Source organism: Biomphalaria glabrata, chromosome 9 (genome assembly GCF_947242115.1).
Source record: "Biomphalaria glabrata chromosome 9, xgBioGlab47.1, whole genome shotgun sequence".
Taxonomy (NCBI): Eukaryota; Metazoa; Mollusca; class Gastropoda; family Planorbidae; genus Biomphalaria; species Biomphalaria glabrata.
Window position 1 is genome coordinate 1775843 of NC_074719.1, and position 15491 is coordinate 1791333.

The 15491-nt window shown below is 37.7% G+C and overlaps 1 protein-coding gene across 1 annotated transcript in view; it reads right to left on the reverse strand.

The window, feature by feature from the left end:
• The window catches only part of LOC106058042 (transforming growth factor beta receptor type 3-like), a 161537-nt gene that overhangs the window by 14020 nt on the left and 132026 nt on the right, over positions 1-15491 (reverse strand). Inside the window, exons 5-16 of the mRNA XM_056040473.1 lie at positions 10767-10953; positions 10358-10484; positions 9476-9680; positions 7164-7341; positions 6404-6591; positions 6160-6312; positions 5485-5667; positions 4149-4284; positions 2838-2934; positions 2312-2471; positions 1529-1661; positions 263-448 (exon numbers count right to left, since the gene is read on the reverse strand). Coding sequence (XP_055896448.1) covers positions 263-448; positions 1529-1661; positions 2312-2471; positions 2838-2934; positions 4149-4284; positions 5485-5667; positions 6160-6312; positions 6404-6591; positions 7164-7341; positions 9476-9680; positions 10358-10484; positions 10767-10953 — 1933 coding nt within the window. The remainder of the gene's footprint in view (positions 1-262; positions 449-1528; positions 1662-2311; positions 2472-2837; positions 2935-4148; positions 4285-5484; positions 5668-6159; positions 6313-6403; positions 6592-7163; positions 7342-9475; positions 9681-10357; positions 10485-10766; positions 10954-15491) is intronic.

Here is a 15491-nt window from a genome sequence, read left to right on the forward strand (position 1 = left end):
TACTACACTTTTGTTCTTTCAAAAGTTATTGAAATGTTTTGAACTTTTTAGGTTAATTTTCTCTTTCTCTGCCTGGATACTCCAAACCCTAACACTCGCTTTACCTACAGTACTGAACCAAACAAAGGGGCTGTATGTTGCCAGCAGGTAGCAGGTTGTAGATCCTTCTTTAGACATTGCAACAACAACAACATCCCTAGGACACTTTGTTTTAAACCAAATATAGTAACAAACCAAATCAAGGGAGACCATTTACTCTTACCAGTATGGGAGTGAATGAACCACAAGGCTCCTGTTAGTAAGATGCCGATGGCGAAAGCTGCAAAGGCGATACCAACGACGGTGGCGGAGTCGAGACCTTCAATAATGACCCTCTGCTGGTTACTGAGGTTCATGTTGTCTTCCTTGGTAGAATCTGGTAGAGTGTTGGGGCTGCCAGGGTAGTAACCTGTGTTTAAAATGTGTGAAGTTCATTAGTTTAGTTGAGCAGTAGATCACAAGGCTATAAGTTTTCTTGGGTTAAAATCTGACTGCAATATGTAGAAAGGTATTAATCCTATTCACGATATATAACAGTAAGTGTTTTCTTTAACATTGAAAATCTTATATCTACGTTAATAGATTTCAAAACAGCTTCAGCAGTTTCATCCACTTCAGTTACTTGGTCAACCCCACTTCCCAGCAAGCACAGCAAAACAAAATTATATTTGAAATCCAATAAATCTTTTAGGTCAAAGTTCATCCAAGTGGAATAATAGTAATAGCCTGCCGCTCACAGACCTAGATACACTGCATTCAATCTGATTGACAACCTGTCTCTTACATTAACTCTTTCTCTCTGTAATTATTTACCACATTCTGGTGGAATCAACGCTGGTATCGTCTGTTAGGAGAGAAAGAGTTAATTCATAAACTTCAGTCCCACAGTTCACTTTTACCCCTTACTAATTCATAATAATTTAGATACTCCTCAGTCACACGAGATTTGCGGGACATGTCCTCTGACAGAATGAGTCGCACATCCCAGGGCGGCAATAACATCGAGGCCGACACAAGGATAATGCAAACAGAGACGTCCTCATCTAACTAGGAACTCTGGGAACAAGGAGACCAGCAAGGAAGACTAATTTGTATGGAAACAGATCCTCCCTCAATGCGCCAAATAGTGTGGGAGGATCGAAGTAAGTCAGTCACTTAACTATATAAGAAAAGTAAAGTTCCCCTTTCAGACCTTGCGATCATCTGTTTCTGTGGCCCCAATGTTAACAAGGGTATCATATGGCCAGCACAATGACCAACTGCCTTTGCTTTTCCCCATTGGAGCTCGGTGGACTCAGAGGTGCCCAAAAGATTCCAAAATTAAAAATCCCATTCTTCACCAGGATTTGAACCCGGGACCCCTCCTTCGGTTTGGAAGCCAAGGACTTTACACTCAGTCAATCCTATACACAACTTTAACCCTTCACTAAACAATACATGAATATGTGTCGCCAATAGGCTACAGCAAGTTTATACTCGAGCAACTCACCATGTGGAGGCTTCAGACTAATCTCCTTGTCCGTGATCTCCAGAGGCCCAAGTGTCACGGGTCCACAGTTTGGCCGACTGCCTGGACCGCTAGGGTCCATCTGACTGCACCTTTGATGTCTGTTCACTTGACACTAAAAAAAAGGGTCGATACAATCTCGTGTGAGACATATATGTTATCTTTTCTAAAAAAATTTTTTAAACATCAAAAAGTCAGCATTACTTCTTTTTTGTTAAAGCTTTTTTTATTTTCCGTCACGTAGCAGAAAGCAGCTGCAAGCATCTAGAGAGCGAGGTCATGGTTATTTGTCTACGGGTTCTAGGAGCAAGCGTGCTTTCCTTGCAACAGAAGCGGGCAAGTTAATTCCATAAAAGGAGCGAAGTTGATTGTTTCTAACTATAGTATGAGGTAGACGATTACAAGTTTTTGAAAGGACAGAGAAAGTTGTACTTGAGAGATTGAACGAAGAGAGTTAACTTGTTTAATTGTATTGTACAGTGTGTATATTTTCAAAGTGATTCCTAGTTACAGAATGAAAGCATTGTTGAAGGAACTTAGTTGTTTGAATTGATAGTTTACACTTGAATCTCTGGTATAACGATATTATTTGAGTGTCCAATAATTGTTTAAAAATAGAAATCTACACTAAATTATATCATCAGAAATCCATGCAATCTCAAGACATCAAGACATCTTAACTAGCACTCAAATAAAAAAAAGGATCGTTACACTTTCATTTGACATGTTTGATCCTTCTAGAGCTTTTCAAACTTCTTGACTTACGTTCGGCATATTTTTCTGGCATGTGTAGAACTGACAGTGAAGATAGACTGAATGGTGACCTTTGAACTTATCTCTGACAATGACCTTGAACCTGGTCTCCTCCATTATGCTCAGAGCTCCGACTGGATCTAAAAATGCTGTGTCTGAATTTTGTTCACAACTGACCAGCAGAAAATTGTAAAATAATTAATTGATTAATAATACAAATACTAAAATTTTATAATTTTTAGATGAAAAAAATATTTTACAAGTACATTTTGGAAATGATCAAGTCCAGTACACCAATATGTTGTATTGTAAAACATAAAGTCCACTATTACCCATATGTTGTATTGTAAAAGATCAAGTCCACTATTACCCATGTTTTAGATCAAGTCCACTATTACCCATATGTTGTATTGTAAAAGATCAAGTCCACTATTACCCATGTTTTAGATCAAGTCCACTATTACCCATGTTGTATTGTAAAACATAAAGTCCACTATTACCCATGTTGTATTGTAATTGATCAAGTCTATACTATTACCCATGTTTAATGATGTACTCTGACTGTACTCCTGGCTGGTAAGGCTGTCTGGAAGGTGAGAACCAACAGGAGTCTGTCTGAATCATAGTTTCAGAATCTGTACACAGAGAAACATGGAGGAGTTTATTGACAGGATTTTTTTTGAAACGTAAATATCAATTGATCAGACCCAAAATCTCAAAGTTTTTCAGATCATGCTAACATACTGGACAGACTACACAACAACAATAACAACAACAACAACAACAATAAAATTTCTAAAAAAAAAAATGTTGTGTCCATAATAAGACAAATACTCCGCTCCTCATTAGTCTTTGGACTTGAAGCCTTATTATTATAATCATAAGTTCTTAGTAGTGGATCAGAACAGATAAAATCTATGTTTAAACCTAGCACCATAGGAATCATTATGGAGCCAATAGTATTCCATCTTTCATACCTATGACTTGAGGTTATTTTTTTTTATGACCTACATATTATTACAATGCACCCATCATTTAATGAACACATTATTTCCATACAACTAATAACCTAACCTCTTTATACGAAGTCTCTACATAATATTTCAACAATGAAATGTGCAAATAATTGTGATTGTCAAATCTCTAAGTGTTATTGCATGCAAACATTATTGCGATGTGCCAACTGAACAAAGCAAAAAAAGTTATGCCCCTTTGTCACACACCCCATTTGAGAACCATTGTGACATGAAAGTAATGGACAGTCACTAATTGAGCTCTTGTCTTTTCACGGGAAAAAACTTATTGGTCGGTGACTGACCGCGGGGTGAAACCTGAGTTGATTTTTGGACTCCTGAGAGTAAGGAGCTGTACAATGTCGTATAATGTAATATGATTCAGAGAAGTGATATAAGTTGTGTACCTAAGAGTAATCTATTAGATTTATGTTAGACACGATATGTATTTCTGACATGTATTTCTTGATGGCGGGATTGGCCAGTCAATTGTTATGCTATTTTCTTGTAATAAACTTATTGTCTGCTGAATATCAACTCTCTCAATCTGTGTTAACTAATAACCGTGGTGTTACAGCAGTAGTCATACGAGACAAGAAGTAGTCCCATCTCAAGCAACAGCAAGACATCTTTAATCACAATAAACACAAACACCTAATGCAATCAACACAGAAGAAATGTCGACACGGGGTGCCAGGCGTTAACACCCTTGTCTTAGGGAATCACAACATGGTTAATTGTTCACCCAGAAGTACACCTGACCTGGTTGCTACATCTCTCAAGAATCAAGCTATAACATTCATGTTCTTGACTCATTGAATGTTTCATTTCCTCACCTGTCACAGACTTGATAAAGATTGTTGTGTCCTTGCCTATAGGTGCTGGGTATTCAGTTTTACCACGCAGGAAAAAGTGGTCTTTGTATAAAGTCATACGACACTTCGGACTGTCAGGCTGGACATCAACTTGATGCTGGAACAGAAACAAATAAAAAATATTCAATTTTAACATATTTATATTTTAGCTAGACATGGTTTGCACAGTTTAACTTGACATGATATGTAGGACTAGAATATCTTTAGTTTGACTTACTACTTGGCCCTATTGGTTAGACATTACCAGGACACCTTAGTGTGACATGACTGGAAAAATCTACTATGACACATGACTGGAAAGAAAAATCTACTATGACACATGACTGGAAAATCTACTATGACACATGATATGAAAATCTACCATGACACATGACTGGAAAAATCTACCATGACATATGACAGGAAAAATCTACCATGACACAAGACTGGAAAAATTTACTATGACATATGACTGGAAAAATCTACCATGACATATGACTGAAAAAAAAAATCTATTATGACACATGACTGGAAAAATCTTCCACGACATATGGCTGGAAAAATCTACTATGACATTTGACTGGGACAATGTACTTTGTCATTTAAGTTTTTTTGTCATGAACTCTTTCTCTCCGTAATTATTGTCCATGATCCGACGGAATTATTTATTTTGTTCATTTGTAGTTCACTTGCCTGTTAAGATCAAACTTCTATCGCTTTGTTATCAGAAAATGTTTGACTTTGGTATAGAAATGAAGGGAAATGCATGCTCTTGTCTGATAACACAAATTAATAATAATAATAAAAATCTTTATTGTCCCTAAGGAAATTTGTCTTAAACATTGTACATTACACCAAACAAAAAACATTATAACTATATATAAAAAAACAAAATATACATTCACACCAGACTCACTCATAATTTACATGCGAAAAGTTTATATCACATTGTTTCTATTTAATGATTTGATTGCCAGGGGAACAAAAGAATGTTTTAAAATAATTTAATGTGGTCAAATCAATGATGGTCAATTAGGAGAGAAAGAGTTAACACTGAGGAAATAAAACTATGACTGCTGGTTAAAAATGCTTACAATTATGATTGCTGGCGAAATGACTTACAATTATGATTGCTGGCAAAATGACTTATAATTATGACTGCTGGTGAAATGACTTACAATTGTGACTGCTGGTGAAATGACTTACAATTATGACTGCTGGTGAAATGACTTACAATTATGACTGCTGGTGAAATGACTTACAATTATGACTGCTGGTGAAATGACTTACAATTATGACTGCTGGTGAAATGACTTACAATTATGACTGCTGGCACTTTACATTCCACAGTAACATTTAAAGGCTGCCTGCCAAAGTCTTCATCATCAGTCACTGCTGCAAGGTCGTTGGAGCCAGAACCAGCCTCACCTTCAAAGTAGCCACTGCCCAGTTCTGCTTCTAGTAAACTACTGACCAGTCCAGGAGGTGTCTGGATAAGTACCTAGTAAGAACACAAGCCAAGATTGAGGCCACTTTGAAAACAAAAAAACACCCCACCGCCCAATCATTTAAAAGATGTTATGTTCTTTTCTTGCATTATATTGCTCTTTAATGTTAGTTCTGCCCAATACATTCAAGTCTTTTATAAACAAACTAAGATTTTTCTCCCTATAATTCACTGCGGCAAGATATTGTAAAGATACTTCCCAAAAAAACAAAACAAAGCTAAATCATGGCCACAACAAAGCTAAGTCATGACCACAACAAATTTAAGTCATGACAAAGCTAAGTCATGACCACAACAAATTTAAGTCATGACCACAACAAAGCTAAGTCATGACCACAACAAATTTAAGTCATGACAAAGCTAAGTCATGACCACAACAAATTTAAGTCATGACAAAGCTAAGTCATGACCACAACAAATTAAGTCATAAACACTACAAAATTTAAGTCATAATTAGAATAAGACTAAGTCATGATCACCACTGACCACATTGGTGAAACTGGTCATGTTATCAAAGTTGATGGACTGAGTGCCACACTCGCTAAAAGATGTCCGCAGAATGATAAAGTCGTCAGTCTCATCTTCGGGCACACACGTGGGATCCTTGAACGAGATCTTTGAATAATCCAAGCCAGTGACCTGTAATTGAGAGTATATGACTACTTAGGAACGCGTCAACAGAAAGGGACATTATCCAATTTGGCACAAATGAAAGTTGAAATTCACTGACCTCAATAAATTTCTTGGAGATGGCCACTCTCATCTCTCCCCCCAGACAGGTCGTGTTGATGGCATCGTTCAGGTTAACAGGACCCTCCTGAAAGTCAGAGATTTTGGGCTCTTGGGCTCCCGCTAAAGGGCTCCTGTTGTGGTTGGGGTCAGTTGTCCTATCTCTTGGGGATGGTGCCTTTGAGTTTGCTAGTGAGGGTTGTGAAAAAAAAGTTTGAGAATGAATACATTTAACTTCTGACACCAAATGAGAGAGAATTTATTCTGAACTAATTTGTATTTCCTTTTCTTCTTTTGTTTTAAATTGGTGTGTGTGGGGGGGGGGGGGGGAGTGTGTGTGTGGTGTGTGAGGTGTGTGGGGGGTGTGGGGTGTGTGTGTGCATGTGGGGTGTGTGTGTGTGTGTGGTGTGTGCATGTGGGGTGTGTGTATGTGCATGGGGTGTGTGTGAGGTGTGTGCATGTGGGGTGTGGGGTGGGTGTGTGTGTGTGTGGGGGTGTGAAATGAAATTTAAAATGAAACATGTCTGCATGTTTAACTGCTGTTAAACTTTGTATACAATTGACAAAAAAAATTGTTAGCAGTAAAACCACGACTACTAATACTTGAAATTTTTAATTTTTTTAAAGTTGTTTCTTTGATAAAGACATTCTCAGCAAAAATGAACAAGTCAATTGAGTTCACATTGACACACATACGCATTGACTCACATACACATTGACACACATACACATTGACACACAATTAACAACAATTCACTTACATTGTAAAGGAATCAGAAGTTTGATGGAATTGGCGCCCCGTATCCCAGCATACAGCTGGACTGGGGCAACATGATCCTGGGTCCACTCTACCAAGGCTCCTCCTGTGGCTGAAATGATGTCAGAGTGTGACCCAAAAGTATTGAATCTGACCCCAGTTGTCCTGACATCAGCATCATACTGAAAATAACAAAATTGTCAATAAAGAAATGTTACTAAGAACTCTATAGAACTTTCTGGAGTTTTGTTCAATACCCAAAGAACATAAACTTGAGTTTTGCTTCAAAAGTTTTTAAAACTGAAACTTTTTTTTTATCTTCATAGAACTTAGATTTTATTTTAGACTATAGAATTTAAAATTGAGGTTTTTCTTCACGGTCTATTGAACTTAGTGTTTGGTTTAAATAATAATAATAATAATAATCTTTATTATCCGTAAGGAAATTTGTCTTACAATTTGTGCATTACACCAAACAAAAACATTATAACTATAAGAAACCAAAGTGTACATTCACACCAGACGCACTCATAATTTACATGTGACAAAGTTTATACCAGATTGTTCTTATTTAATGATTTGATTGCCAGGGGAACAAAAGAGTGTTTGTGTCTGTTTGTCTTTGCTATCGGTGTCTTGTATCTCTTTTGTGATGGTAAAATCACAAAATCCTGACACAAAGGGTGATTCTTTATTTCGAGGATCTTGTTAGCTTTTTTATAGATGTTTGTCTCAAACAACTGACCAAATGGGGTTTGTTTTTTGCCAATGATTTTGCCAGCAGCATTTAGGATTCTATTAAGTTTATTTTTATTTTTAATGCTCAGATTGCCATACCAGGCAGTGATATTGAAACTTAAAAATTTGTCAGATCTTGAGTTTTTTCTTCAATCTCTATTGAACTTAGGTTTGATTTAAATTTACCAGAACTTGAGTTTTTCTTCAATGTCTATTGAACTTGTTGTTTGGTTTCAATTTGTCAGAACTTGGGCTTTTCTTCAAATGATTGAATTTCTTATACCACAAGAGGCTAAACTATCTTGTTATCAACAATCGAAACTCAACTTTTGTGGGACCCAAGTTTGAAGTTGAAGGCGCTAGTTCAAAGCAAGGATTGTAATGGGTGACAAAAAGTTGTTTCACTAATGATGTTCTGAAGTTTACGTTAGAGTCTGTTTCAACTGCTATGGTTGATAATATGTATTAAGGCTCTTGGGGCCGTAAATAGTAATTTGATCTTATACAAATCAAAAGGGAAAAAAATAATTAAGAGATATAATGTTGCCACCATGAAAATTTCCAGTCAAAATTTAAAATTGACTCCTGGACTTAAAAGTGTACAGACATAAGATTTCAATAGTTAACAAAAATATCTAAATATCTTATCTTATATCAATATTTGAAGCACAAAGTAATGACTGGTTGCTGGTAAATGCAACAATAAAATTGTTGACCTGTTATAAATCCACCAACTGCTTTGCTATAAGGCGGCTTCAAAGCTTAAAAAACATTTTCACTATGTTCCACCTTCCACAATATCTATCTGACCAATGATATACTGACCACCTACCACAATATCTATCTGATTATTGCTATACTGACCACCTACCACAATATCTATCTGACCATTGCTATACTGACCACCTACCACAATATCTATCTGAGTATTCATATACTGACAACCTACTACAAAATCTGATAATTCCTATACTGACAAGCTAACACATAGCTATCTGACAATTCATGTAGTGACCACCTACCACAATATCTATCTGACCATTTCTGTACTGACCACCAATCACAATATCTGATAATTCATATACTAACAACCTACCACATTATCTATCTCATCATTCTTGCACTGACCACCTACCACAATATCTATCTGATCATAGCTATACTGACCACCTACCACAATATCTATCTGACCATTGCTATACTGACCACCTACCACAATATCTATCTGACCATTGATGTTCTGACCATTGATGTACTGACCACAAACCCACAATATCTATCTGACCATTGCTGTACTGACCACCACCCACAATATCTATCTGACCATCTGTACTGACCACCAACCACAATATCTATCTGTCCATTGCTGTACTGACCACCAACCACAATATCTATCTGACCATTGCTGTACTGACCACCTACCACAATATCTATCTGACCATTGCTGTACTGACCACCTACCACAATATCTATCTGACCATTGCTGTACTGACCACCTACCACAATATCTATCTGACCATTGCTGTACTGACCACCTACCACAATATCTATCTGACCATTGCTGTACTGACCACCTACCACAATATCTATCTGACCATTGATGTACTTGGAGTGGACATGCCAGGTGATGTTCTTCTCAGACTTGATCACTAGATGACAGTTTCGGATCTCATTGGGATTCTCCTCTTCCCCTTCCTCCCTGTACACTAACAGCTCCAGACTGACTCCAGTGACTCCAGGGGAGTAAGGAGGGGGCTCCAGCATCTCTATGATATACACTGGCCTGGAGACAGATAGAGATCCTCACAGTTGTTGTTGGACAATAGCAAAGTGTGATTTGAACTAGAACCAAAGAAGTCTACTTAAAGTGTGTGTGTTTCTTAAGAGTGTGTGTGTGTGTGTGTGTGTTTCTTAAGAGAGAGTGTGCGTGTGTGTGTCTTTAGAGTGTGTGTTACTTAAGAGAGTATGTGTGTTTCTTAAGAGTGCATGTGTGTATTTCTTAAGAGAGTGTCTGTGTTTCTTAAGAGAGTGTCTGTGTTTCTTAAGAGTGTGTGTGTGTTTCTTAAGAGTGCGTATGTGTATTTCTTAAGAGTGTGTGTCTCTTAGAGTGTGTGTGTGTGTGTGTATATATCACGTGGTGCATGACCAAATAAGACAAGTCACCAATTCTTGATCACAACATTGAGGAACTCAAATAGTGAGTTTTATATAAAACTCTTTAAGCTCCTGCCTAAATGTTGAGATTGGAAGCAAGAGAGACAAGAGAGAGAGAAAAAGAGAGCTAGAGAGAGACAGACAGAAAGAATGAGAGAACGAGAAAAACAAAAAGAGAAAAACAGACAGACAGAAAGAGAGAAGAGATATGAGAGGGAAGAAAGGGAAAGAGAGAGAGAAAGAGAGAGAGAGAGAAAAAGAAAGAGAGAGAGACAGGAGATAGTGTTTTAGTACTAAAGTTCTTACTTGGCGATGACGTAATTTCTTCGCTTAGAAACACAACCACTGATTGGCTGGGTGACATCATGGAAGTAGAATATCCTCAGACTGTCATTCAGAGAGTTGACATTGCACACAGAGTTGGCATTGACATCTGTTGAAATACAACACAGAAACACAAGTCAATGACATCTGTTGATTTAAACACAAAAGTCATGGACATCTAGCAATACATGACATAGAGAATCTACACTTTACAAACAATTGACATTTGTTGACATATGACATTGAAACCCGAATAAGTTCAATAAATAATTCATAAGATACAACACTCTGCGAGTTGAGCTTTAGTCGTTTTACGACAGAAGGCGACCTACAACAGTCTTCTAGGATCAACTCGGCAGTTTCCCTTTGAACTAGACTGTGACGCTCTTACCTCTGCCAACGTAAAACTGGATGTTGACGTCAGCTATGACGTTGAACGACGTCACTCCCCCAAAACGACTCTTGGTCCAATGATAAAGGTCACTCCTGCTCATGCCCAACTTAAAGTCCCTCTTTCGACTCTTGGCGCTCAGGCGAGTCCGTTTTCTGAAAAACTTGATGCTGGAACCTTTAGCCAACTGAAAAGGAAGAATAAAAGACAATTTGTACTTAGTTAAGACTAACTAATCAGTTCACTGCTAGAGACAAGTTTGATTGTCACTTAACTATACATAAAACTCCACATTTTTTGAATAGTTGTTCAATGATCTTGACTTTTCAAATGTTTTACATGTTTCGGATGTTCCTTCAGAGTTGAAGATAATTACTTCCTAGTCCAAACCTCCCGCAGGACGACGGGGGGATGGGAGCGGGCAGGGTTTGACCATCGGTAAACCTGAACAACAGTCCAGCGCGCAAACCGCACGACCAGGCAGCCATCTAGAGACTTCATCTCTAGATCTAATGACTAACTTCGACGACTTGATACACACTGAAGCAGACACAAGAATAAGAACACCGATAACAGCTAGGAAGAATCCTAACGATGGTTATTTCCTAATTCCTTCACCATGCTCCTTGCCTCAAGCCCAAGACATATTCCCCTATCGTGTACCGAGTCTCGTGTGTACCCATAATCTGCAACGTCATTCGCCTGTCTGACTACGTCACTACTTTCTTACCGTCACTAAAAACAATGCGCAATATATTTATTTAAAGATGAACATACTCTCTAAGCTAAACTAGGTCACTACATAGTGAAACCTGTGATGTAACGTTTGGAATTTATTCAAAAAAGGCGGCACCTATTTAAAGATGTTTATTCTAAAACCATTAATGCCAATAATTTACAGATATCATTTACATTACTCTCTGCTTGACAAAAATTTAAATAAAATTATTCGCAGAAGTCAAGCTGCCACAAAGATCAGTTCGTATAATCTTAACTTTCAAAGACTAGATAAAACTAGACCAAGGGGGGGGGGGGATAGAATGACCCCTCACAGAGACAACTAGACAAAGTGAGAATAGAACGACCTCACAGAGACAACTAGACAAAGTCCACACAAATCTTCTAATTAGTCAAATTGAGTCAAGTTTTGAATCAAATCAACAAAGTTAAAACATCTACATTCCCTAGCTCGAGACTTAACAATGACCTTTGTGGGAGAATTCATTATTTTACACTTTTTTTTCTTAGAGATTTTAATTGAAATATTTGAGTTTTCCTATATGCAAATTCAAAGCTACAGTCCAAAGTTAGAGGCTAAAGTTAGAGGCTAAAGTTAGAGGCTAAAGTTAGAGGCTAAAGTTAGAGGCTAAAGTTAGAAGCTAAAGTTAGAGGCTAAAGTTAGAGGCTAAAGTTAGAGCCTAAAGTTAGAGGCTAAAGTTAGAGGCTAAAGTTAGAGGCTCAAGTCGCAAGTATTTCATTTATACAAGGAAGATGATAATGGTTCCATTGGTTTGAGACATAGACTGAAAAATGGCTGAACCGCAGGGACCGCCTTTGTCTTCCTGATGAAGCAATTTGTACCAGGAAACACAACACGGAGGCTGACACGAGCATGTCAGCGTGCTTTTGAAGATTATTAGCCAACAGATGTAGCGTGTAATTATTTTGTTAAATTTGATGAATGAAAAATATTCCACTACAAAACAAATTTTCACATATCAGCCAGGAAAACCAACGACTTAGCAGCGTTTAAGTCACTGATTAACATGCATGACTAGATTGACACATGAAATGCGTAGGACGTAATTATCTTTTTTTTTTTTTTTTTTTTTGGAAGTAACGTCTGTAATATATAAGATAAGAAGATAGTGCCTTTCCTTGGCTACGCCACTGCCAGTGTCACTAAAGACGTTATATACAGTTATTGTTATTGTACAGTAGTTACGCTGAGGTTGTCAAACTGAATTTCCATTTGACTGGAATCAATAAAAATTATCTTATCTCATACTCTCTATAGCAGTGATGCCCAAAATACGGCCCGCGGACCAGATCCGGCCCGCGACAAGGTTCCATCCGACCCATTAATGTAAGTACAATAAGTAGTAACTGCTAGATTAACCGGTTTCTTAAAATTGTTTTAATGTCAATTTCTTTTCGTTTTTTTTTCGTTGAATTAGGTTGGGCATCACTGCTCTATAGTGTAGCTGTTGTGAAGCTTAAGGGACTGAATGAACAGATAGTATGTACAGAGTGACTAATGATTTTCAAAACAAAAGATCCCCAAAGTAAATTTATTAAACCACTTTTGCAGACCGAAGTAAAAACCTTGAATATCTACTAGACGTATATAAGACAGCCATTCAAAGCAGTACAGTTGCCATGGGAACCAAAATGTCACCCCCTAGAGAGAGTTTTTTTTTAAAAGGGGGATCTACTCTTGTTTTTTTAAAGCAACCAATAAGGCCATCTCTAACAAAGACTACACATTCCTGTTGATGTGTGGGCCATCATTGTCCACCGCTCTGTCCTTCCTGCTCAGAGTGGACTGGTCCAATCTCTGCGGGGCGCTGGGGCCTAAACAAGCCGGAGAGAAGAAAGAGCTATTGACAAGGGAGGGAAGCTGCTCAGACGATCTAGGTCAGATAATTAGGTCACCTCTTTTTTTTGGCCCACTTTTTTTTTTCGTTCTACATTCAATGTTTGGAAAAGTTTTTTTTTTTTTTTTGGGGGGGAGGGGTAGTAAACTCACTAGCTCTCTTTCACACACACTCGTGGGCAGCCTTTGGGTTTCCTTTTGCTACTAGGTGGCGGCCATGTTAAACAACAAGAAAGATGAAAGGACGGTTACTAGGTCCACTACGGTATTTTAAACCTAATTTCATTGGTCTGTAAGTTGGGTTAACTAGAAGCTATGAGAGAGAAAGAGAGAGAGAGAGAGAATAGAGAGAGGAGAGAGAGAGGAGAGAGAGAAGGAGAGAGAGAGGAGAGAAAGAGAGAACAAGGAGGAGGTAAAAGAAGAACACGGGCTGAGGAGTAGGCCGAACAAGTTTGTCAACATACAAACAAGGCTTCTCCCCCCCCCCCCAAATCACGTGACATAGTTGTGAGTATAATCCGTTAGAGACAAACTGAACTTTAAAATAATCCAATTAGCTAGAAACAAGACAATGGCGCTCGTCTAGAGGTAACACCTATTCGTAGATAATGTTCAAATGGACTCCAACCAACAAAAGGCATAGCAGTATAATAGTAAACACTAGATCCACAAAATGGTAAACATATTTGATCCACAAAATGGTAAACATATTTGATCCACAAAATGGTAAACATATTTGATCCACAAAATGGTAAACATGTTTCAATCTAATGCTGCACGTGAAGAAAAAAAGGTAAAAAATATGAAGGTGAAAAAAAAAAGTTTATTGACTGTCCTAGTTTCAGGACACAGCATCCACTTTGATCTTTAACACACCAACAAAAACATTAGTACTACGGGGGGGGGGGGGGGGGGGCGAGTCAAGTTGGGTCAATGCCAAGGAATGTAGGTCAACCTTAGCAAACTCTCAACGCAGGAGAGTAACAGAACACAAGGGCTTTAATAACTATTTAGTTCGTACTTGTTGCAGTTAGTTCTCATGTTTAGCTACCGATTTATTCCGAAACATTTTTTTTAATTATTAAAAAGAATTCAACTAAATGAAAGACTTAGATGTACATTTCTTGTACGAACGGAAAGATTTAGATCTTATTTAAAAATAGGAAACATTTATACATTTTTTTAAAAAGGTACAATTCAAGAAAGGAAAAATGTACACATCATCTGGTACTCATATTTAACAATAGGAAATCGCAGACAGTTCTCAATAAAGCTTCAATGTACATATTCATGACAAAACTGATTACACGAGAAATTGACCCAGTATTAGCTAGATTTGTACACCGCAGTTAGCTGACACTGAGTTACGACATAGAAACTTATTAGAAACACACGCACACACTCTTTTTGTCCAACGTTTGGTTCAGTTTGTCCATCTACCCTGGAGTCATTACACACATTGCTGGCACGCGATGGGCGAGCGTCAGTAACGTGGGATGGATATTGATCCACACACGCGCGCACACACACATCACATACATGTTCCAATTTCAGTTTCCGTACTGGACTTTTTTATATCGTGTAAGAAATGTATTAGACAATGTTACTAACAATTTATCATTGCTTCAGTCACTACAACTAACAAAAAATTAGACATACGCAATTAGTGTGTGTGTGTGTACAGAGTACCCATGCAAACAGTATAAAGGCCAAGGATGGTAAAAACTCAATCACGTAGATTTAATAAAATACCCAGAAAGACACAAAGATAAAGGCACATTCCTCATCCCATATGCTAGGACAAATTTGTACAAATGCTCCTTCTTCCCTAGTGCTAATAGAGCATGGAATGGGTTGCCTGAGCTAGCCAAGAAAACCAGTGACTTGGCAGAATTTAAGTCATTGGTTAATATCATAGGTTAATATGCATGACTGAATGCATGACGCGTAGGACGTAATCATCTTCTTTTTTGAAGTAACGTCTGTATTATATAAGATAAGACGTAGATATTACATCCCCAATGACATCGACGACGTAGATCTATGCCAGCAATGACCCCAAAACCAGTCGACCCACACCATTAACCAATGTGTTGAAAGAACGTCTGTAATTTATAAGATAAGATAAG